The sequence below is a fragment of the Passer domesticus genome, chromosome 7 (genome assembly GCF_036417665.1).
Source record: "Passer domesticus isolate bPasDom1 chromosome 7, bPasDom1.hap1, whole genome shotgun sequence".
In the NCBI taxonomy this organism is placed as follows: domain Eukaryota; kingdom Metazoa; phylum Chordata; class Aves; order Passeriformes; family Passeridae; genus Passer; species Passer domesticus.
The window spans coordinates 56,004,173-56,026,244 of NC_087480.1; the positions used below are offsets into that span (position 1 = coordinate 56,004,173).

Sequence of the window (22,072 nt, forward strand, 5' to 3'; positions counted from 1 at the left end):
GAGTCGGTGTGAGCCTGAGGTGCGCATAGGGCGCTGCGGAGGAGAGGCTGGTTATCACAGAGTATCGGTTAGGTTGGAAAAGACCTCTGAGATCATCGAGTCCAGTCTAAGACCCAGCACCACTATGTCCCCAAGACCATGGCATCAAGTGCCATGTCCAGTCCTTTGACACCTTCAGGGACGGCGACTCCATCGCCTCCTTGTGCAGTCCATTTCCACGTCTAATCACCCTTTCTGTGAAGAAATCTTCCTACCGCCCGGTGTCCTGGTGTTACATGTTCCCCTCCACACAGCTCAGGGCAGCGGGGGGCGGAGGGGCCTGTGTGGGTTCAGGGTCTGTGTCGCCCCAGGGGAAGCGAGCACATCCCTCCTGCTCCTGAGGGGCAGCACCGGCAGAGATGGCCAGTGCATGTGTGCGTGACTGCCCCACCCTGCCCCAAGGCTCAGCAGGTGAGTCTGGTCATGTGGCAGTTATGTCAACTTTTATTTTATTTTATTTTTTAATTTCTTAAGGCAGCCCGGTGGGGAGCTTCATTATGTGTGTGAGTGTTGCCCGTCTGTCTCCTTGCCCCAGCCCCAGCAGGTGAGCCTGACCATATGGCAAATGCGGTGCTGGGGACGGGAGGGCTTCTGCGTGCGCGTGTTCGCGGGCCCGCTGGGTGACACTCACCATGTGGCAAACACGGCGATGAAGGCTCTGGTGTACAGGGGCTAATTATGTGTGCGAGTCCCGGGGGACCCGGCAGGCTGGGTGTGATCATGCGTGTCTCACTGATGCCGAGGCGCAGGCTCCATTGTGCATCCTCCACGCCGGCAGCTCCAGCCTCTCGGAAGCAAGGATGACCGCGGGACGAGCGCAGGGTTACAAGCACAAGCATCGAGACTCGTGTTAATGTGCATGCACAGGCAGACGTGGGGCTGAATGCACCCCGAACCAGGCAGCTCTGAAAACTCTGAAACAGGGAGTACACGAGCAATGCTAAGCAATGGAAACAGGCAGGACTGTGTTTATGGTTGTGCACACACTCAGGTGTCTGCTTCCTTAGATCTTAGTAAATTAATGTAACCACTTCCTGGTGATCAGTGACTAGTCAGGGAAACAATCCAAGATTAAAAGTTAAGGCATGTAAAGTTGTATCTTTCTCCATCTAAGTTCTGTTATTTAAACATCACTTTACCTCTTTCTCTTCCTACCTAGTATGTGCCTTTTCTGCTCCAGTTCAGCTCCTCTTAACAACACTCAGGTGGATAATACATACAGGTTCTACATACTTAGATTTTTCTGTGGGTCACTTGCTACCTTTCTCCCTAGAAAAGAGAAAGCCTGCTCCTTTTTTGCAGCCTTCTTAATTCTTCTTTCAGTTCATAGTTCTCTGGTTATTTTTGCAGCATTTATTTTTGTGGTTTCACTTCCTTTACTGCTTCCTTTCTTTTTCAGTGGCACTTAGGCCTCTTTCCTTTTTCCTCTTTCCTTTATCTATTCCTCTTCCCTCTCAGTATTTTACTTTAGTATTATATAAGCTAATTGAATGATACTTCAGCCACATTGCTGTTCCATGATGAAATACCTGTCTGAAGTGGTGTGCCAAGGGGGCTTTGTGATGGGCTTGGAAGATACACCCTTGCCCAGAAGAATGTTGAAGGTCATCTAGATCCAAGCCCTGCAAAAATATTTTCTAGACTTTCCCCTCTGCAGTCTTTATAAACTATAGGTGGTCACTTGCATACTAAAAAGGTGGATTTGTCTCGCTGCTGACAGTGAGCTACACTAAGTGCACACACCCCCACAGACACATTCTTTCTCTTACAGCCTTGCTCCAGGCCAGCAAATCACCCAGGCCTTCTGCTCTTCCTTATCTATTGCTGGGTAAATGATCCTGGGACTTCCCTCTTAAGAAAATGTCACCCATGCTCTGATCATTCTTTTCTTTCTTTCATGTTCCCTGATAGCCATGTCCCATCCCAGCCCTCCTTCAAATAATTTTTCATAGTACTGATCTCTTCATTCCTTTACTTGATATTTCTTTTTTTAGGTCTTAAACAGTTCTGTCCAAGTTTGCAGCTCTACTCTAGTTTCCTACCATGTCCCCACATCCCCTTATTCCCTTTGTTCTACTTGCTATTCCAGCTTTAGTGTCCCCTCATCCATATTTCATTTCTATCTATTATTACCCATATAGCATTTTTCATCTGTAAATTTCTAAGAATTAAGTGCCTGTGGAGAGACTTTCCATATCTGTTCTTCGGGTGACCTCTTTATTCACATTTCTCTGAGACTCGCTTCTATGGTGACCACAAATACTAATCCAAAGGCCTTTTGCATCTAATTGCCAGCCGATTAACTCAATTGAAATACCTGCAAGAAGTTCTATTGAAATCAGAGACATTTGGGGGAAAGCACTTTTTCCATTCAAATTATCTCTTCTGAGTTAACACACTTGAAAAACCTAGAAATGCCACACTCATTTTTTTAGTCTGAGTTTAATGCTATGTTATAGTTACCTCACCAGGCTGAAGTGGTGTTAAATATAGATGATATGCAGTCTTTCCAAAAACAGTAAGATAATTTGACAAGAGAGGACTGGAAAGTTCATATAGAAAGTTCTTTTGGAAATAGATAACTGAATGGTGTAATTCAAATCAGGGCTTAAGAATGAGGGAAATGGTTTTCAGGAGAAGCAGTTGCTTATTTTTATTTGTGTATTTTTAGAGCACCTGAGAACATGTTGGGGTTGTCATTAGGACAAAGAGGCCTTTGGCCCTAACAGGCTCATTTTGGACATTACAAAACAAGAAAGAATAACCGAACATTGTTGCAAGACACTGGTGCCCTGGTTATCCTCACATTTGCTGCTTCAGCCCTATTCCTTGTTCCAGAACATGCCCCCTCCCCCTTCTACATCTTGGCAAGCAGAAGCTGCCTCACTTCTGTGGCTCTTTGCAGCTTATTCCCACCCCACCATCTTTTAATAGCCTATGGAGAAACCAACGGCTTCCCCCCACACATTTCATTCAGTAATAACTCTCTACTTGTTACATTTTCAAACCAGCACCTTCATGCTTTCCCTCGCTGCTGCTTCGCACTCCCACTCACTTAATTTTCCTCCTTCAAATCCCTCCCTAAAAATCTCCTCTGCTGTGATGTCTACCGAAGGAATGATAATGAATCGTCAGCTGTGTGCCAAGCTCAGTGTCTGTCATGGGGACTGGTCTGAAGTGTTGGGCAGCCACTGCTGTGTGGGACTGGCAGTGCCTTAAGCAACCCCTCTTTTCACTCTGCTCATTATGGGTCCTGGGATGGGCCCTTAAAACTCATTATATAAGCAAACAAAAATAAATTGAGGCAATCGAAATGGAAATGGAAATGCTAGCCAAAACCGGGAAGATTAGACAATATTTCAGTTATGATTCATCAGCTTAGGTAAATTTACATAAAAATTAATGTGACTGACAACTCCCTTCATTACAAATATTGAGAAATAAATTATTTTTCTAAATAGAAATTTATGCCATTTCTTTACTTATTTTTAATCTATAAGAACTTGAGGGTTATGCTTTACTTTTTTTATCTGTGCTTGTATTTGAAACATTAGATATTCCATTGTTTGTTTATCTTTCGTTTGCAGCCTGCAAGGCTGTGGTGATTAAAGAACATAAGAAAGAATAATAACATAAGAGCAAAGACTTGAAAGGAAAAAAGATTCCCAATCACTTCTTTTTTAACATGAGGATAATTCAAATATGTTGAAGATCGAATGATTTGTGTTATACATTCAATACTTCTGATTCAGCTAGAGGTGGCTGCTGTCAATACATGTCTCTTGAAACCCCAAAGAAAATCAGTAAAAATCCAATTTTACAATCCTGATATTTTCAGTGTTTAAAAAATTGGCAAAAAAATGCCCTTTCTTATACATTACAAAAAAAGCCAGTAAGGTGCATTATTGATTTTTCACAAATCATTTGTAAGTGACTGTTAAGGCTGGATGAGAAGGAGAAGATGGAGCATTAGCATGAGCTTTGTGTCTGCTTCACATGCCACATGCATGGTGCATGTTGTGGGTCTTCAAGGTGGGGATTTAAGAATCCAAGTACAAATGTGTAGAAATCACATAATTACTCTTTTTTTGTATCTCTTTCCCCATGTAGAATAAAGTAGTGCAAGCATTCAGGTGTGACTGCTGTCAGAGAAAAGGCCGTGGTTCTGATGCAAACAGGACATCGATGGTGGCTGTGCAAGCAGAGCAGGCACAACCCAATTTTAAAAAGAAGGAAAAAAAGAAAGAAAATCAAAAGTCTGGTCAGAGTTTTTTGCCAGGTTGTTATGGTCTGGTGGATTCAGAGATAAAATTAAATCTCATAAAGAAAGAAAAAGCCAAAATGCAAACCAAAGCCCAGACTGAGGCAGCAAAATTGAAGTGAATTTTAAACTATGCACACATAGTGGAGGAATCCTATAATCTTATTATTGTAACCTTGATCCATTCGTTCTCCCAGCATTTATTGCTCTCATTAGTTATGTAATATCTAAAAGCACACTGTAAATTTTTTTGGTGTCGGGACAGTATCTTTAATGTATTCTGAACATGCATAGTATAATTAGAGAGCTTTATACAAAAATAATATTACCTGCTGGGTTTTTTTCTATATTATTTCTACCCATAGGAAGAATTAAAATGCAGCAAGTCTGGAAAGGTCAAACTGAATCTCCCCTCATTCTGTGCATGATTTCAGAAATAATCAAAAAGTTATGCTGAGATAACTGATATGAAACCAGTGACACTATCATCACAAAACTTGGATCAATTTGTGCCCATGCAGGCGAAGCATCATCTCATTTCACACCTGAAAATATTTTTTTTTAATTCTATGTTTTATAGATATTTTGAACTGTTTGTTCCTAACGGTTTGTTCTCACAGATGTGCATCAATATTGTGTAATTACACAGAGACACTGTTGGCCCAAAGGAACCCAGGCTGCAAAGGACAGCTGTGCTGTAGGGAAGGTGAACAACTTGTGCCTCCAGGACATGGAAAGCTACCTTGCTTTTCCACTCTTCCGCAAGCCCTTCTGGGCTTGTAAAAGCCAGGGATCACCAAGGTGTAGAGCTCTCTCAGGTGCACGTCCTTGCTCTTTCAGTGCCCCTCTAAGCCAGGCAGGGCTGACAAGGGCTTGGCTGCCAGCGTGCACTTCTGCCCTGCGTTTGACTAGGAAAGGAAGGAAGGTCAGTGCCTGCCACCTGGGTGCAGAATGGAAAAAGAGATGTTACCCAAGGCCACGAGTAAACCCTTGCTCTTACAAAAGTGAGACTTTGAAATTCTTTTCAGGAAATAACCTTCATTTTTAAGTTCCCATCAGAAAGGTATAAACACATATGTGTGGTAAAAGCGCACTTCATCTGGGAAAGGTGAAGGGCTAAGTCAGTTCTGGGATTTGAGCATGTGGATCAAGATGGTTTAGGACTGCAAACCCAAAGAATAATGCTAATCTAGAATTCTCTGCCACTCAGAGGAGGAGCCCAAAGAACTCTTCTACACTGGAACCCTGGAATTCCTTGGAAGCCCTCAGTGGGGAAAGCACTTTCCAGGGGGTTCTAATTGTGGAGCTGCTAAACACAATCTGTAACTTGACAGGTGTTCCCAAAGGGTCCACAGGATCCTGGTCCAGTCCCAGTGGCAAAGATTACTACACCTATACTTAGAAATTAAAATATATGCTTGTGTGATGTTTTAATATACTTATTGGAAATATTTAATATCTAAGTATTAGTTTTTCATTAATATTTCAGTATTATTATGGACATTGTCCAGACTCAGTCCTGTGTCTATATTTACAGACACATTTTATGCATTGCATTTTAATCATCTATAAACTTTACAGTTCTATGCTGTCTTTTAATCCTTTTCAGTATCTAGTCTGATAAAATTCTTTTAATGTAGCCAATGAACATCTGAAAAAATGAAAGAGGTACAATGAGAACTTAATTTTGGATTAACAGTTGTTTGCTATCTTGAAACTGATTATTTGGCCCAAAAACTGAAATTTAATTCTTTAGAGAAAAGAAGAATTCATAATGAATTTAGGAACCATGTTAAAATTCCATACTTACAAAATAAATTCATGGTTTCTCAAGCTTCCAGTGGCACAGAAAAAGGAGCAGCAAATCTCTGAGACAATCACTACATGTAGCAGCTGGGAGAGAGGAGGTAAACTGAAATGGCAGGAATTTACTTGAGTCTGCAATAAGCTTATGTTCACTAACACATGGCAACTAATACACGATAAAATCCCAGTGCAGAAAGGCCATTTTTAGTTTTCACATTTGTTAGCAGATCATGGTAAACAGTTGGCTCACCCTAGTATGCACTTGTCTTCCCTAGCATTTTTTTCTCACACTAAGTGGCAAGGAACTCTCTTTTGCTCCTATCATATACAAGTCTTACAAGTACTCAGATAGGAGTGGAAGAAATCTGTGCCAATGTCAGCCACACAGATGAACAATGATGGGTTTATTCCTTTTAGGAATCCAAGGAATGAACTGAGGGGCTGCAGGCTGATTGCCTTTGGTTGCTAAGTTGTTGTGAGGGCTCAAGACTTTCAGCCCTTGAGGTCCTAGTTCACCTTCCACCTTCACTGGAACATTGCTGCACTCCCAGTTACTCCACAAGCCCTTCAGTGCCACCAAAACAAGTCCTTGCAGTGAAAAATATTATCAACATTTGCCTTTAACAGTACTACAGTAGGAAAACTCAAGCCCATAGCAGCACTCCATCAGCTTAGGAAAGGGATAAGAACACGTTAGACCCATTCTCTGTGGAATCCAGGGTACAGAGCAAAGCAAAATATGGGACTGACCGAGGCCAACATTCCCTCAAGAATACAAAAACAAGAGTTGTTCAGTGAATCTAGTCCTAAATACTACCTGATATGGCAAAATAAAGAGAACTCAAGAGAAAAAGATCATTATACCCCTAAGGAAGATGTAATTTCTGATGATGGTCCACAAGATGATCAGGGACTTGTGCTCCTGATCCAAACTGCAGCCTGACTGGTGAGATAGGCAGAGACCTGGCTTTCATGGTGCTAGAGAATCAGCACCCCAAGGCCACATTCACAGTAACATTTTAAAATCACTATTTTGGAGACATGAAACACACAGCACCTTTTCTTTAATCTCCCAATTTCGTCCAAGTAATACAAAATTCTAGATATTCCTGAACACCATGATTACCAAAATTGTTTCCCTTGTTATAATAGCAGTGCTGAGAAGTGAATATCCAGTAAAGACATAATCACACCCAATTATCTGTCCCCTACCTTGAACCTAGAGTCTGTAGAAAAAAATCACATGAACTTTTAAAGGTTTGTATCCATAATATTTTCTGCATTCTAAAGCTTCAGTGACCCTTCCAGCCTGTAAACTTTCTGCCCCTCACTGCAACCTGACCCTGTGGATGATAAAAAACTCTTCAAATTAAGATCTTAAGGAAATGAATGGGTATATATGTATCTGATCAGAATCTGCAGAAATAATTTAATGTAATTACTAACTAATCCATCTTGAAATCAAGGACAATTTAAAAATTAAGGCATTAGTATGAAATTAGAATCACTTGAAGTTTGGATGAAGGAAGCACACAGTAAAAAATGTCGTTACATTACCATGTTTATCTTCTAAATGAAGATATTTGGTGAAGCACAGATGGGCTACATTATTTTGTAATCCTCTGACCCATAAGGATTGGCACTGAGACAGTGTTCCCACTAATACATCTCTCACTCCATACTTTTTCACGTGGCATTGAAATACTACATTTGGGAACTCATTGACTCACTTAGGAGGGCGGCTGCTGTACCAGAGAAAGGAAGCTGATTTCCTTTTCATATTTTGAGCACACATAAAAGTGGTAGCAACTTAGGAATCAGCTCTTAGAAAAAGGGCCTAGAATAGAAAAGCTCTTAAAATCTTACCTGCAGAAAAAAAAATGTTCCATTATACAGGAGAAGGGAAGCTTAATACTGAGGGTCTGATTAAGGAGAGGGTACAGCACTGTCCAGGACAGCTAATCTTGACCATTCCTGAAACTGTGCCACAATTGTGATGAGGGGCAGAGCTGCTCACAAGCCAGGCACAGTATCTGCACCTTGACAATTTCTGTAGAGGAGGGCTTCCAAATAAATTCCAGCTTTGCTTAAAATTCTGTGCTGGAATCTGCAGGATTGGACGCTACAGCAATGACCCCATCAGGCACCTGAAGTTACACCCTCCTGATGGGGTCATGTGTGGCTTAGCAATCACTTAAGGATTCTGCTATAGCACAAGAAATTGATTTAGATTCTGAAGTACCAGCCTTGCCCATCAGGACCTTCCTCCCATACAGAAAGCAAGAGCTTTTAAAGGGAGCAGCTGCAGCCAGCCAGTGAGCATGAAAGTGACAGAAATGTGGGTAAAATGTCCCAGTGTGGCATGGCACTCTGACAGAGATCCACACAAGAGGCACGACTAAAGAAAACATAAGAATATATGCTATTTAATTAGAACCTTCACAGAAAAGCATTTGGTATAATTGGTTAAGGGGAAGTCTTCACTCAGGCAACATTTATTGGGATATAAACAATGTCCAGTTGCAAGCACTAATTAAACAGCAGGGCTAAGGAAACTGAGTTTTGCCTGCCTAAGATGTGAGGTTTATAATCCATGCTGTTATGGGACAACTGTGAGAACAAATAATTGCACATCCAAAAAGTCAATTATGTCTTTCTTTTTGCAATGACATGCTCCAGAGGTCAGAGAATACTTTGTCCTTAAGTAACACAGCCAGTTTTTGATAGATACTGACACTTAATTGCTGTTCTGTGTTTGTGAGGGAAGTGGCAGTGGCAAAACAAGCCTGATGGATATCCCACCCTGTCTGGTGGTGTCTTGTGTGACCAGCACCACCAAGCTCTAGGCACCCTCATGCCCTTTGGTTTCAGCAAACAAATTCTCTTGATTTTGAGCCGTGTGGCCCATAACTGTTCCACTAGGAACTCATATCATTGACCACATATTATTTCAAAATGTCCTTTCAAAGAAAGTTCACTCACAAGTTTTCACGATAGTTACATATAAAGTTTGAATTCATGCAAATTCCATGGCAGGTACACGTCCGTGTAGCTGCAAATTCATATTGCAAACCCATATTGCAGAACTTCTTCAGACCTTCTGCAATGGGTGCAGCCTGGCTTTACCTCACCCTCCCAGGCTGCCTCCAGGTTATTCACAGGCAAGTCTGGACCTTCTACAGCATCTCCAGCTTGGCAGCACAATACCTGCCATGGCAATCCCTTCAAAGACAGTCTCTATAACAAAGAAAATTCTGATTTTTTTATGTTTTTCTTGCTTATCTTCCTTGTACTGTTGGAATAACCTAATGCTGCAAATAGGAAGAAAATGAGAGGTTTAGAGGGCAATCATCCAGAACCACAGAACATCTCAAGCTGGAAGGTACCATAAGGATCATCGAGGCCAACTCCCTGCTCCTTGCATGACTCCCAATCCGTGTCATCCTCTGTGAAGAGGGAGGGATGTTTGCCCTTGAACGGCATTCTAGGCACTAACATAATCTGTGGGATTAAGAAGCACCATTTGTCACATACAATGAACAACTGAAGTAGAGAATCTGCCATGAAGAGCCCTCGTCCAAACCAGTGACACCCACAGGAGCTTTATGTCCTTGATGCAAACACCATTAAGGCTTTCTTTTTAACAATTATCATGACATAATATAGGCTACAGTGCATTTGCTGCACTTTCCCACTGTTGCCCTCAAACAATGTGAATTCTGTGAGAAGGCTGCAGGCTGAGCAGTGACAGTCAAATGCACTGACATCTTAAGTTAGTTTATAGCCTTTTAAAGTGCACATAATTTTCTCACAAACTAAACACCTGCAGCAAATGGAAAATCTAACGTTAAAAACTTGTAATTTTTTTTAAAGTTCATAGCTTCTAGCAATATATTAAAATGAGCAGAAGGTATAAAACTATATTCCAAACCTTAAATGTTTTCACAATAATTTTTACTTTTAATAATTTAATTTATTGCATTTTAGGTTTGAAAGTAGCAAGGACAATTTCAAACGAAAACTTCAAAACCAAGATATAACCAAAGACTTTTTAAGGATGAAAGAACACATGTAAGGAGGATCAAGACCCAACAGTGAGATCAGCTATTAGCTAATTAAATATGTGACTAAAATTCATCATTTTAAATAGCAGCCGTATTGATGGTGAGCAATCTGGTAAGCAAACAAATGATAGTGGATTTTTTTTTCATCTCTTCAGAGAGAAACATTTATCTTAATAAGATTCACTGTGCCATAATACACGTGGAATAAGTCAATGTCTACTAATTAAAGGACATTGTCAACCTGATTTTCTAAACAGCTAATTAAAATATGTAGCATCTAACAACAGCCTTTCTTGCAAAACATGCTGTTTAAAATACACATCCCTGGAAAAGTTACTTGTTTTTGTATTCCCTTGTGTTTGCCTTTTTAAATGGTTTTTCAAGAAAGGAGGATCTGCTGAGCTGAGGTTCTATTTCTGTACCAAGTTCCATTGATACACACCCCTGTACTAAGGCAGAAGCCCAATGATTTGTAGCTCTAAAAGGCTAGACAAGACAAAAATGACACCAATCATAAAGGTTTGGTGTTGTTCCTTTTTCGGAGATGACATGATATTCCCCTCTTTGGTTTTTGTGAGAATTTTAGATAGTCTAGATGTTACTTGAAACTATAAAATTTTCAAGAAGAAATGCAATCTTCATATTGATGAGGAATCTTTAACCTCCCATTTTATGGATTACATTAGTTCCTCAGAATTAGCAGGCTTCTCTCTTTCTTATTCTGATTCTGTAAGTAGCTTTTTCAAGAGAAAGAAGTTGTTGTAGATCTGTCAGCAAGGCTCTGGGAGTAGGAGGATGTTTGGATTTCCGGCATATTGCAACGCAGTTCTTGGCCACCAGCAAAGCTATGTGTGTGAATCTCATTTTATATCCGTTGTTTGCAATACCACATATTTTAAGAGGCATTTGAAATAGTATCTGTACTCCTAATCACAAATCATTCCCTAAAACATGCTGAGAAGGCAAAATAGAAACCTTTACTGGACTCCTGTCAAGACAGACAGTGGGTGAAATGATGCTGTCATGGAATTAAAATAAAATCAGTTATATCTTGAACAATATAGTCTGTGTTCAAAGTTCTTAGCTCATATCAGCTTATTGTTATGTTTGTTTTTCTCTCCCAATTCAGATTGTCATTTTCTATGACATACCTTTTACATTAAAACATCAGCCAGCTAATCTCATTAGCCAGTTTTTAAATCTATCTTAAAATGTATTTTTGCAGTGCAGAAACCTGAGGCAGTGGACAACGAACTCTGTGACTAATTATTTTCAAACCTGGAAGTATGCAGAGCTCATCTTCAATCCTTATTTGCATTATTTTTTCCTCTAAAGATCACCCGAGTCACCACTCCCACCATTTCCCCTTCTTTTCTAGCCTCGACCAGCACAAAGAAAACATCATTTTCCCAGCCAAGGCATATGCAGCATCCTTCAGAATGCGTCACAGCAGATCCCTCATCAGCCAGAGGAATCACTGGGTTATTATGAAGTCCCTCCTGCCCAGCAGCACAGAACAAGCTTGGGATCACCACACATTTTTTATTCTCCAGCAAAGAGGTGATTTTAGTATTGTTTTACCTAATAAATATTTTCCTTTCATGTAGCTGTGCCCTTTTGTGGGTGAGCACCCAGCTCCTCCTCTCAAATTAAGACAGCTCAGTGACTGACCAGAGGCTTTGGCAATCTTATATGGGACAATGACTTGAAACCAAACCTCTCTCTTGCAAATAATTCCAGAATAAAATGTAACTGAGGACTGTGTAAACAATGACTGAGGAGGGCAAAATACATTTTACTTTTCTATAGCTCTCTGCATTCTACAGTGTTTACAGGAGTTAAAGTCTAGTTTAGTCATTAATCAGGTATGAATCGAAGAAACTCAGGAGATGCTGTTGTTGAAAAAGCAGAATTATTTTCACACAAAGAAGCATTTTCCTCATTTTAACTTCTTCTTAATGGGTATGTATCTTTAAAAAACAAACCCATTATTTTGAATTGTATCAATAAATTTTCATCTGTAATACAGCTCAAACAAAAAATACTAAAATGCTAAAGGCAGTCTGGCTTTTTAAATACACATCTAGTATGTTCATTGCCATAATGCAATACTGTAAATGCCAAAAAAAGTGAATCACTGATATATAATTTTAAAATGCCAGTGATTTCCCAGCTGTCACTGATCTTGGAAAATTTCCCCAGTAGCATGTGGAGATCAATAATTGTTTACAGACTTTTCGTCCCAGTTTATAAGGAGGATATCACTGTGGACTATGTCAAATCTTTTAAATGTGAAGTGAAAGCCTGGTTTCACTTAAATCTATTCAAAAGCCCATCACACTAAGAAATGGAAGAATGATCCAGGGAACTACTGCTTGTCCTTTGGGACAATAATGCTGCCAAGTCTGCAGGAGGCATTCCTGAAGAAAGAAAGGTGATTAGAAGTAGTATCCAGCACGGCTTTTCCAAGGTTTGCCCAGGCTGACCTTCTGTGATGCCCTGGAAGATGTGCAGCCAAAGGCAGAGCCGTAGGTGTTGCCTACCTTGCCTTCAGCAGGGCTTTCTTTCCCCATGGTCTCCACAGCAGCCTCGTATCCAAGCTGGAATGTTACAGTGTGGATGGGCACACTGCAAAAGGAATGAACATCTCCTGCCAGGCCCAAGGGCTAACGAGTCCTACTCCCCCTGGCAGCTGCTCACCTTGGCATTCCTTGGGCATCTACCCTTAGACCTAAGCCATGGAATACCTGTCAAGTGTCCTGGAGGAGACCACAGATTATTTATCCTCTTTTTTTTTTTTTTAGGATATTTAAGCACTGAAACAGGTTGCCCAGAGAGATTGGGGAATCTTAATCCTTGCAGGTTTTCAAAACTTCTCTGCATCACATCCTCAACAAACTGATGTGATTTCAGGGTTGACCCTGATCTGAGCAGTTTGCACTAGGAAACCTCCTACACTCCATCCCAAGTGAATAATTCTGTGATTCTGACAAAGAGGCTTTTTTGCCATCCATCCTATCCTTAGGTTTTCCCTATACATGTGTAGTTCTGGGCTGATGTCAAAAGTAAGTAAATTAGCATGTCCTCCTCATCCTTGTAGCTCAGAAGGAGGTTTAAGATCAATACCCTGTGCATGCTGATCCCAAATTCCATGGCAACGTTAATGTATCCCATTAGCAGAAAATACCCTTCTCACTCACTATTTTTCTCTCCTTGCACACGTATTCATGTGAAAGTGGGTGAAGAACCTTTCTCTTCTATATCCAGATGATTTTCTATTCAATGTTTTTCAGAAAAGGTACTGAAAAATAATTTTGTCTTTGATTATGTCTCTTTACAGCTTATTCATCAATGTTTTTAGTTATGCCAGATCAATTCTTTTCTGTGCTCATCCATTTCTCTTTTGTTTCATCTAATTTTTCATCAGCTGAGTCTTTTCTTTATTTAACTGAAATGAGAGCCAAGGTTTCACACGCATCACTGTGTCCATAGCTCTAAACATTAATTGGATAAGAAACTGTGATACAAATTGGTAAAAGGGCACACTACATCCCAACACTGTAAACAAATGGGAGTTTTGCACTGTTTTTGTGAAACCCCAAATTTAATTCCATTACTCCATGTAGTGAAGTCAAACACACTGAATCTGGTGTCCCTTACAACCTTTCAGAGGTTTCATCTCTTCACAGCTACATTTGTACTGCAAACTCCCTGCTTAGCAAACCAGGCATTGTAGGCAATCCTCAAAATGAACAATAACGCTGCAATGTAGTCATTTGTTACAGACCTGCACATTCTAAATGTGACACTATTTAGCAAATAGTAGAAATGTATACTGGAAATGAACCATATATTTTCTCCCTAATTCCTTTATTAAGAGTGGTTAAACACATTAAGTTGTGCAGTTTCATATCCAAGGACTTATTTCCAGCATTATAAAACACTGCCAAAAAGTATTTAAACCTTTGTGTGTATCATCATAAAGAAAAAATCTGTATTGTAAGGAAAACTTCCAAACATATACATTTAAAGTGACAATTGGAATTCTCAAATTTGTGCAATTAAAACAACATAAAATGGAATTTCTAAGATATTATATATGTACAAAATTATTAATCATTAAAATAGCCAGAAGCCTCTCTGGGGCAACTATAGTATACATAGGTGGCTTTGCCACAAACTGAAGCCAAACCAACTTATTTTAAACCCATGAGAAATCCAACTCTTTTCCTGAAGTGCAGTACCGTGTATATCAATAGTGAAAGTAGTTTAAACATTTTCAAACAGAAAAAAAATATCTTAAAAGTCCAGAAAGATATAAACAACATAGTCTTCTTCTTTATCCTTGTTCCTTTTTTCACACCTGGCTATGAAAATTAGAAAAAAAGTAGAAGGTTGTGATAGCAGTGGAAGACTCACCAAAATACATTTCAAAACTAAGAAAAAATATTTAAATTGGTATTAAAAAAAAATCAATAGTTGTACTGACAGCTGAAGGCAGAGTGAATACGAAGTCATGTGGCTCTGAGGCCTGATCTTTTAAGCTGCTCCTAATTAAATGCAGCTTTGCTCTTACTGGATGTTAAGAGCTTTCCAGGTTACTGCCCGTATTAAAGGAAAATTAGATACTTATCTGTATGAATGTTGCAAAGTTGATTGAAAAAAGATAATGTGAGAAGACTGTGTCACAAAATAATATTGCTGATTCATTCTAATGTGCTTAGACATTCCTGAACTCTGATGGTTCATCAGTACTTCATAGTATGGGTCATAATCCTTAGCAGATAAATGCTTAATCCGAGATAAATCGTAATAAATCCAAATGAGATTAGACCTTTACCAAAATACCCAATGAGTGGTGTAAAAACATGTTTGAGTGACTATGAGACATCAGTGGGAGTCACCAACTGAATTCTTTACAGAATAGCAGAGAAGGTGCAATAATACTTAAAAGCAAAGCAGAACTGTTCTGATCAGCACCACTCGGGGGCTGGTGTTGAGCGTTCTTCACCAGCCTCCCTTCTTAACAATATTCCTCTGATCTGCGAGGCTTCATGGTTTACATCAGTGTTCTGTCAAAGTCACCTACTTTCTGAAACAAATGTTTTATTTATCTCCTCCTTCCCACTCCTACTATTGTGAATCCGAATAAAACCTGCAGGAGCCTTAAGGCTAAAACATTCAGAGGGATCCACTGGCATTTTCATCCCCTCTGTATTTGGTAGCTTATGATATCAGGTTAACTCGTTAGGTATTTACAGTAAAGGACATCTTTGCATACCATTTTAGAAAATCAAAAAGCCACAGTTACTAAAATTCATGGTGCTATGAATAAGTGCATTATGGTTAGAGATGGGCAAAAATATAAGAAGAGCTGTTTGCTGCTAAGATCTGAGATTGCTATGAAAATCTAGACTCTTTACCTGGAAGATATTTTGCTTTGCTTTACTTGTGACACGAATATAATCTCTTAACCTGCTAAAAGTAAACAAAAAGCTATTGTCTTGAATAAAAAGTACTTCAGCTACATTTTAAAGCTTTTTATTCTGTAATAATAAAACCTCCAAGAAATTTTATTCTAAAAAATTGTGTTGCCTTACATGCAGCGATTTAGAGGAAAAATCATGACAAGAGATCACTATTAAATAAATTGCAACCTGAATTAAATTACAATTGTGAATGAAGCTGCCCATGGAAGTCTAAGTTCCATTAGCATTACTGAACATACTCAGAGTCGTGATCCTGGGACGTTGACTTCATGGGAGTTTTGACTGTGGGAAGAATTAAAGTTTGTATCTGATGTCCTCAAAGCCTTTGATGTGTTTATAGCTTTTATAGGTCAGTTGCAAAGATAAGCTTTGTAATGGCTTTCTACACTTACCCTGGAAAAGCACTTACACTCTCTTTCCATTGCTTAAAATACAGAACTATTTACTTCTGACATTTGCTATTTGTTCTAAACACCGTGGTGTGCATTACCCGTGTATCGATTCACAAAGCATCCTCTGAACGGGCAATTTCCTCGCCCTGCTCTGACAGCACAGAGAAGCCCCCAGATGTTGTCACTGTCTGACTTCGGCTCCTGCTGTCATTTCATCACCAGGGGATGCGAGCACAGCTCTGCCCTCGGCGCTGTGATTTTAGCAGTGACCTGGGTAAGCGCTTCTCACCGGCAGCTCCCGCCCTCCATCCATCCCAGGTTTCCAAACTCCAGCAGATCCCGTTGTTGGTGGCTCCGAGGAGACAAAGGAACGGGGCGGGCAGTGGGAGGAGAATGGTGAGCAGGGTGCTCAGGCAGAGGCAGAGACACAGAGCAACACAGGTGAGCTCTAGCGCAGGTGCAGAATGAGCACTCATCCTCTGAGCTGAGACTTCACCTCACTTTCACTGCCTACAACACACGACTCATTTTTCTGAAGGAGAAAGTAAGTTCTTATTTTAGAAGGTGTTTTTGTTGGTGGTTTTACCATGTAACTAAGAAATGAAGTAGCATGAAAATGAACTAAATCTTTTACTTTGTGTAGTCTCTAAATCATGCATTAGCAGCATTCAGCTATAAGAAACATCCACAATTACTTCCTATTTGAGCAGATCTACCTAGAATTCTCTTTCCATAATAACTACATTGGTCTTTACACTTCTCAAGGGTACAGAAGGCTTTCCTATGACTATTTTTGGTTACATTTTTAAAGAGTTGGTAGGAATATCCTCTGAATCCAGACTTGCATCATCAAGCCAATGCCACATAATGATCATTAATTATACAACAGTGTAGACCTTTCTCTACACCTGTGGAGAAATACTTGCACTGTAACCAGATCCAGTAGGAATTATAAAATAATAGATGCACATTTTTGGAGTATTAAGTAATTTTTTTTTTTTTTTCCTGAGACCTAAAACTTCTAGGCAAATAACTGAAATCCTGATAGTGCAGCCTGGGTATGCCACAAATAAAAAAGCTGTGTAAGAGATGTCATTTTCTTGGGTATACAGAGCTCAAAGTGAAATGCTTTTAGAAAAGCTGTTGTCTAATGTGGTGATACCTTATCATTTAATGGATTGATGCCCTTTTCCTGACTGTTGTTTGCAGCTAGACTTCTCAGTTTTTAAGAATATCAATACCTCTTCAAAAGTTGTAGAGGCTGTAAGTCAGGAAGGATTTTCCATCATTCTGTCAAAATCAACACAAAGAAAATATCCAGTGCACCTAAAAGTACAGCAACACTACTTTGGGTAGGAGAGAAGCACTCTGAGACCAGGACACTGGGAAGGGGCAGATGATTTAATATAAGAGTGCTGTGAGAAAGTCAAACTTGTTCACAGGAAAACAAATAATCTTACTTTAGCTTTGCCTGGATTCCTGACAATGACATTTCATATCTCCTCTGTTTAGAATATTCATGTATTTTAGGGGTTTTCTGCACAGAGTGTATCACAGATCTTTTCCCTATGTGATAGCATGTCTCTAAAACAAGAGAATTTGGACCAAACTAATAGACAGATGAAGCCAAACAAACAAATTGCTGCTATGCTAATTTCTGAAACAGATGGCTCTGATCCAGCATTTGCTGGGAAATGCAATTCCTTGTCAATCTAACACAGAATCATGTCTGCCTTTCTGTAATCCTGTATGTATAGCATATAGGGAGGAATCTGGCTCAGGATACTCCACCCACAGCTAAATTTATACACAAAGAACTGAAAATCAAAGTGCATAAACAAGTACAAATTCTGCCGTCCATACTGGAAGCAGAGATTGGACCCTGTTTTGAAGTTTCAGGTACAGATCTTCAAAAGGCCCAAGATGTTCAGCCTTACCTCACTTTGTGGTAGAAATACCCTTGAAATTAACGCTGGTTGTATACATGGCTTGCAGCACTGAAGTAAGCCAGGCAAGCTAGAAGATTCTAATTCTTTTAGACTCCAGGTATTTTATTTAAATATCTGAGATTCTGTTACTTTCAACCAAGCTACCTGAAACAAAAATAAGTCAGTAAAAAGGTAAATAATTTCACGCCCAGGTTCCTGACCAGGGCACAGCTGAGGCTGTGGGTCTAAGTCAGTTTCCTCAGACATTCTGTCTTCACTGCTGGTGCATCTTCATCTAAATTTAGCCTAATGTTAGGAATGACCTACACAGCAAGAAAATAAACTGTTTGAAAAAATATAGGACAAAGCTTATGTCTAAGGAAAAGCTTCCCACAATGTTCTATTTGCGGCACACGATCATACATTTGTGTCACATCATCTTATCCTTTCCTTGATTGAAAAAGAGGCTTTTTAACCTACTGAAAATCCTTCCTCATACATCTTTACGGCCGAGAGTCACGGACCCGCTCAGAGCCAGCATGGTGGAGATCCGCACAAACCTCACCCTGCCCGCCGCACTTCATTAATCTCATCCCCACACCGGGACCCACCTGGGAGGCAGCGGAGCTCTGCGGACTCTCCCGGGTGCGTAACCCCGGCTCTTCCCTCCCGGCACGCCCTGTGGGCCTGCGCCACCCACACCTGCTCCCTCTCGGGGTTTGCCCCCGCACCCGGCACAGCTGCGGCGGGTTCCGTGCTCCATAAGAGCGGTCCCCGCGGCCGCCGGGCGCCCGGCTGCAGTCTCCTCACGCCGCTGCGGAGCGCCCCGGCCTGCGCGGGAGACCCCGTAGGTGCGGGCGCCACGTGCGGCCGCGCGCCCCGCTCGAGGCCGTCCCGCGGCGGCGGAAGATGCGCGGCCGGGGCGCGGGGAGCGGAGCCCGGAGCGCGGGGAGCGGAGCCCGCGGCGCGGTGAGCGGCGGGCACGGGGCGCAGGGGCCTTGCCGCGTTCTCCTTTTTCCTGTCGGCGAGCGCTCCCGGGGCGCGGAGGTTAAACTCCCCCTTTCCCGCTCCCTTTCAGGCGGTGAATCCGCCCCTGTGGCGTTGCGTGCCGCCGGGAGCGGGGCCGCGCTCGGGCCGGTTTGGGTGATGCCGCCTGCGTTCGTTCCGCTCTAAGCAAAAGGCTTCTTTCTTTTTTTGAGCAACAAAAATGCAATTTGGCGCTGTGTTTCCTAAACCAGAGGTTTTAGAATGAAAATTTATCCATCGGGGGCTTGCGGGGCGCGGCCTGCGTGCAGCGGGACCGGGCGGCCCGGCCGCTGGCCTCCCCGGTGCCCCTGGCCGGGCGCTCCCGCTGGCCGTGCCCGTGGGTGGCTTCCCCTCTGTCTGTACCTCTCCACCTTCCTTCTCATTTCTCTACCCTGCTTCCCCTCTGTCTGTACCTCTCCACCTTCCTTCTCATTTCTCTACCCTGCTTCCCCTCTGTCTGTACCTCTTCACCTTCCTTCTCATTTCTCTCCCCTGCTTCTCCCTCTGTCCCTACCTCTTTACCTTCCTTCTCCTCATTTCTCTCCCCTGTTTCTTCTCCCTCTCTACCTCTTCACCTTCCCCTGGCTGCTCCTTGTTTCTCTACCTGTGCTACTCTGTGACGCGTATGCGAGTTCCAGGCTCAGTCCCGTTTACTGTGATGAGTACAATTAAGGTGGTTTTAATTAAAGTCATTACCCATGACTGTAGTTTTAATTGCCTAATGGTTACTCTGGAAGTTAGTGCTGTTTTTATGCTGATAGCATTTTTTCTTTTCCTGCAGCAGGCTGACGGTATATAAAGCATTCCCAGGTGTTAAAAGGTTGGCATGGATAGAGTTTAGACTTCTGTTCATTTGTTATGCCATATATAAAATAAAAGTCCTAAAGCAAATTCTATCAATGAGCATTTATGTTAAAGAACATAGCTCTCCCTAAATATTTTCTCTGAGTTCTTTTTCAGTGAAGTGGCACGCTTTGAGTAAGACTCACTGGTTGTGGAGGCTGGCTGGCAGTGAGGCTGCCTACGGTGATAAATCATCCTTTAAATTTCACCAAAGCAAGAGCAGGACAGCTCATATTGCATCACTTGCTCAATTTGTTTATTGGGTCTTAAGTAGGTCTCCCACTGGCGTCATTGGAAGGTTGTTGTATCCAGTGGCACCCTCAGTGCTATTTAAGACTTTTATTATCTCCTTGTATTAATAGAGGACCACAGAATATTATTTAACAGGTATATTGGAGGTCTGGTTTTGTGCCAGCACTCGGCCTTTTCTAGTAAGAAGGGCCAGGGAGAGCAGTTGAGAATTCTTCTAATAAAAACAAAGCAATAGTTCCCCCTGTTTTTTAATTCAAAAATTCCATTGGAATCCTTAAACAAGAAAGTTCGAGTGGTTGAGAAGCAGAGCCTGCAACACATTCAAAGCAAAAATGAAATTGATAGTCTAATTTTACTATCCACACTGAGTGACATCTGAAATAGTAAGGAAGCCCAAATGATGGAAAGTAAATTAGATTTTTAAATTAGATAATGTTTGAAGATGTTAGAGTATTACTACATTTATTTCCTTGTTAATATTCTGAGATGTTTTAGGAAAAAGTAAGGAAAGATAAATCATACCAAAATAATTTAAATGACACTTTAAAAAAATCAATTACAGTGTGAGGCTTATTGCTATGCAGAGGAAGAAGCCTTTGCACAGAAATAAGCCTTTTACTTTATTCCACCTATTGAACAGAAAAGTGTAGACTAGGGAGAAAGTGCTTGTCTAGCTTTGGCAGTAGAGAAGCCTGGAAATAGTCTGAGGAAATGGAGATTGCATTCCATTTCAGCACTGCTGGTGAGTTACCTGGCACAGGCATGGGTGTTTTTATCTAAATTTTAAAGGGGTTTTAAAACGCAGTTAACTTTTTTTAGCCATATGCTGGAAGGACTTGTGATTTTTGTCTCAATATGGAGGAAACACCTGAAATTTACAAGTTTAAAATGAATGACTTTCAAGGAAGATGTGTACTGTGTCATTAGTGAAGGGAAGACTGCTTTATATGTTTTCTGGTTTTTGTGAAAGGGGAAAAAGGTGACACCCTACAGCCATAAGTCAGAAAGCGACAGGCGGGACAGTAATTGTCTGGATCTTTAAGTGTGGAATGAGAAAGGTGATGTTGTGGGCAGACAATTCTTCCTGGATTGTTTAAGGATTACCTTATTAGTGTATTTTAGGAGGCTATCGACTTCTCTTAAATGTAATAGTATATTTTTTAAAAATTGGAATTTGGCTTCTGTGTGGGTGCCGAAATAAACCTGGAAGATGGTTCCCGAGTTTGGTAATCACAAAGAGTTAACATGTATCCCAGTGGAGGGTTGGGTTTTGTGCCAACACTGTAGGGGAGAGGCAGAAGTTGTTAATTGCAACTCACTTTGCTGTTTGCATTCTGGCCTGGGGGTGGGAATTCCTTTTTTTCCCCGGTTTTATTTTGCCTAGGTATACTTGGGGTTTTTACAGCTGGGAGTCAGCAACTTTTTATTAATTTTCTGGAAATAGATGTGTAGCAAATAAGTTCTTAAATAACTCCAGGTTGTGTCAGCATTTTTCTTTGCTTGTTTCTATCAGCATTAACTGTTACTGTTCAAATCAGCCTAGTAACAGTTTTGAAGAATGGCAAAAGTAATGAGAATGGATGTATTTTCACGAAAGGGTAGTATATAAGAGCAGAGAAGTAAAACCTTAATATTGCCAGTTAGATTCCTATTATCTGTAACTGCTTTCTGGCCCTAAGGGAAGTAGATACCTCTAACAGTAAAATCTGTGTGAAACAGCATCATATTCTTATACTGGTCTAGCTGCCTGGATAAAAGGAAAACACGTGGAGTGTAGCATTATTGATGTGGCAGTTTTATCTGGATCCGTTTGTAGTAACTGTGGATTTGTTCAGGATTAATGGGGGGAGTGTATAATAATTATAATTCTGGCCCTGCAAGAATGATACTGTCTAGGCAGAGAAGAGTGTGTCTCAAAACTAATGACAAAACATGCCTGCCATACAGAGTTAAAGCTTTCTTTACTTTTGCT

At 40.9% G+C, this 22,072-nt stretch overlaps 1 protein-coding gene and 2 long non-coding RNA genes across 4 annotated transcripts in view; 2 read left to right on the plus strand and 1 right to left on the minus strand.

The window, feature by feature from the left end:
• The first annotated feature begins 512 nt into the window (after positions 1 to 512).
• Positions 513 to 14,821, plus strand: LOC135305316 (uncharacterized). Its single transcript, XR_010366538.1, has 4 exons — positions 513 to 583; positions 4,150 to 6,207; positions 10,094 to 10,282; positions 11,549 to 14,821. It is a non-coding gene; the product is annotated as an uncharacterized LOC135305316 (long non-coding RNA).
• LOC135305315 (uncharacterized) lies at positions 993 to 18,664 on the minus strand. Of its 2 annotated transcripts, XR_010366537.1 has the most exons (6): positions 18,591 to 18,664; positions 17,989 to 18,144; positions 16,341 to 16,583; positions 12,714 to 13,471; positions 6,111 to 6,193; positions 993 to 5,240 (listed from the first exon to the last, which is right to left on the minus strand). It is a non-coding gene; the product is annotated as an uncharacterized LOC135305315 (long non-coding RNA). The 2 variants fall into 2 exon arrangements; XR_010366536.1 differs by having other exon boundaries at positions 3,670 to 5,240; positions 6,111 to 13,471.
• Positions 18,665 to 18,873: 209 nt separating this feature from the next.
• ELAVL4 (ELAV like RNA binding protein 4) overlaps positions 18,874 to 22,072 on the plus strand; it is an 81,056-nt gene continuing 77,857 nt past the window's right edge. The window contains exon 1 of the mRNA XM_064428815.1: positions 18,874 to 18,948. Coding sequence (XP_064284885.1) covers positions 18,889 to 18,948 — 60 coding nt within the window. The 5' untranslated portion in view covers positions 18,874 to 18,888. The remainder of the gene's footprint in view (positions 18,949 to 22,072) is intronic.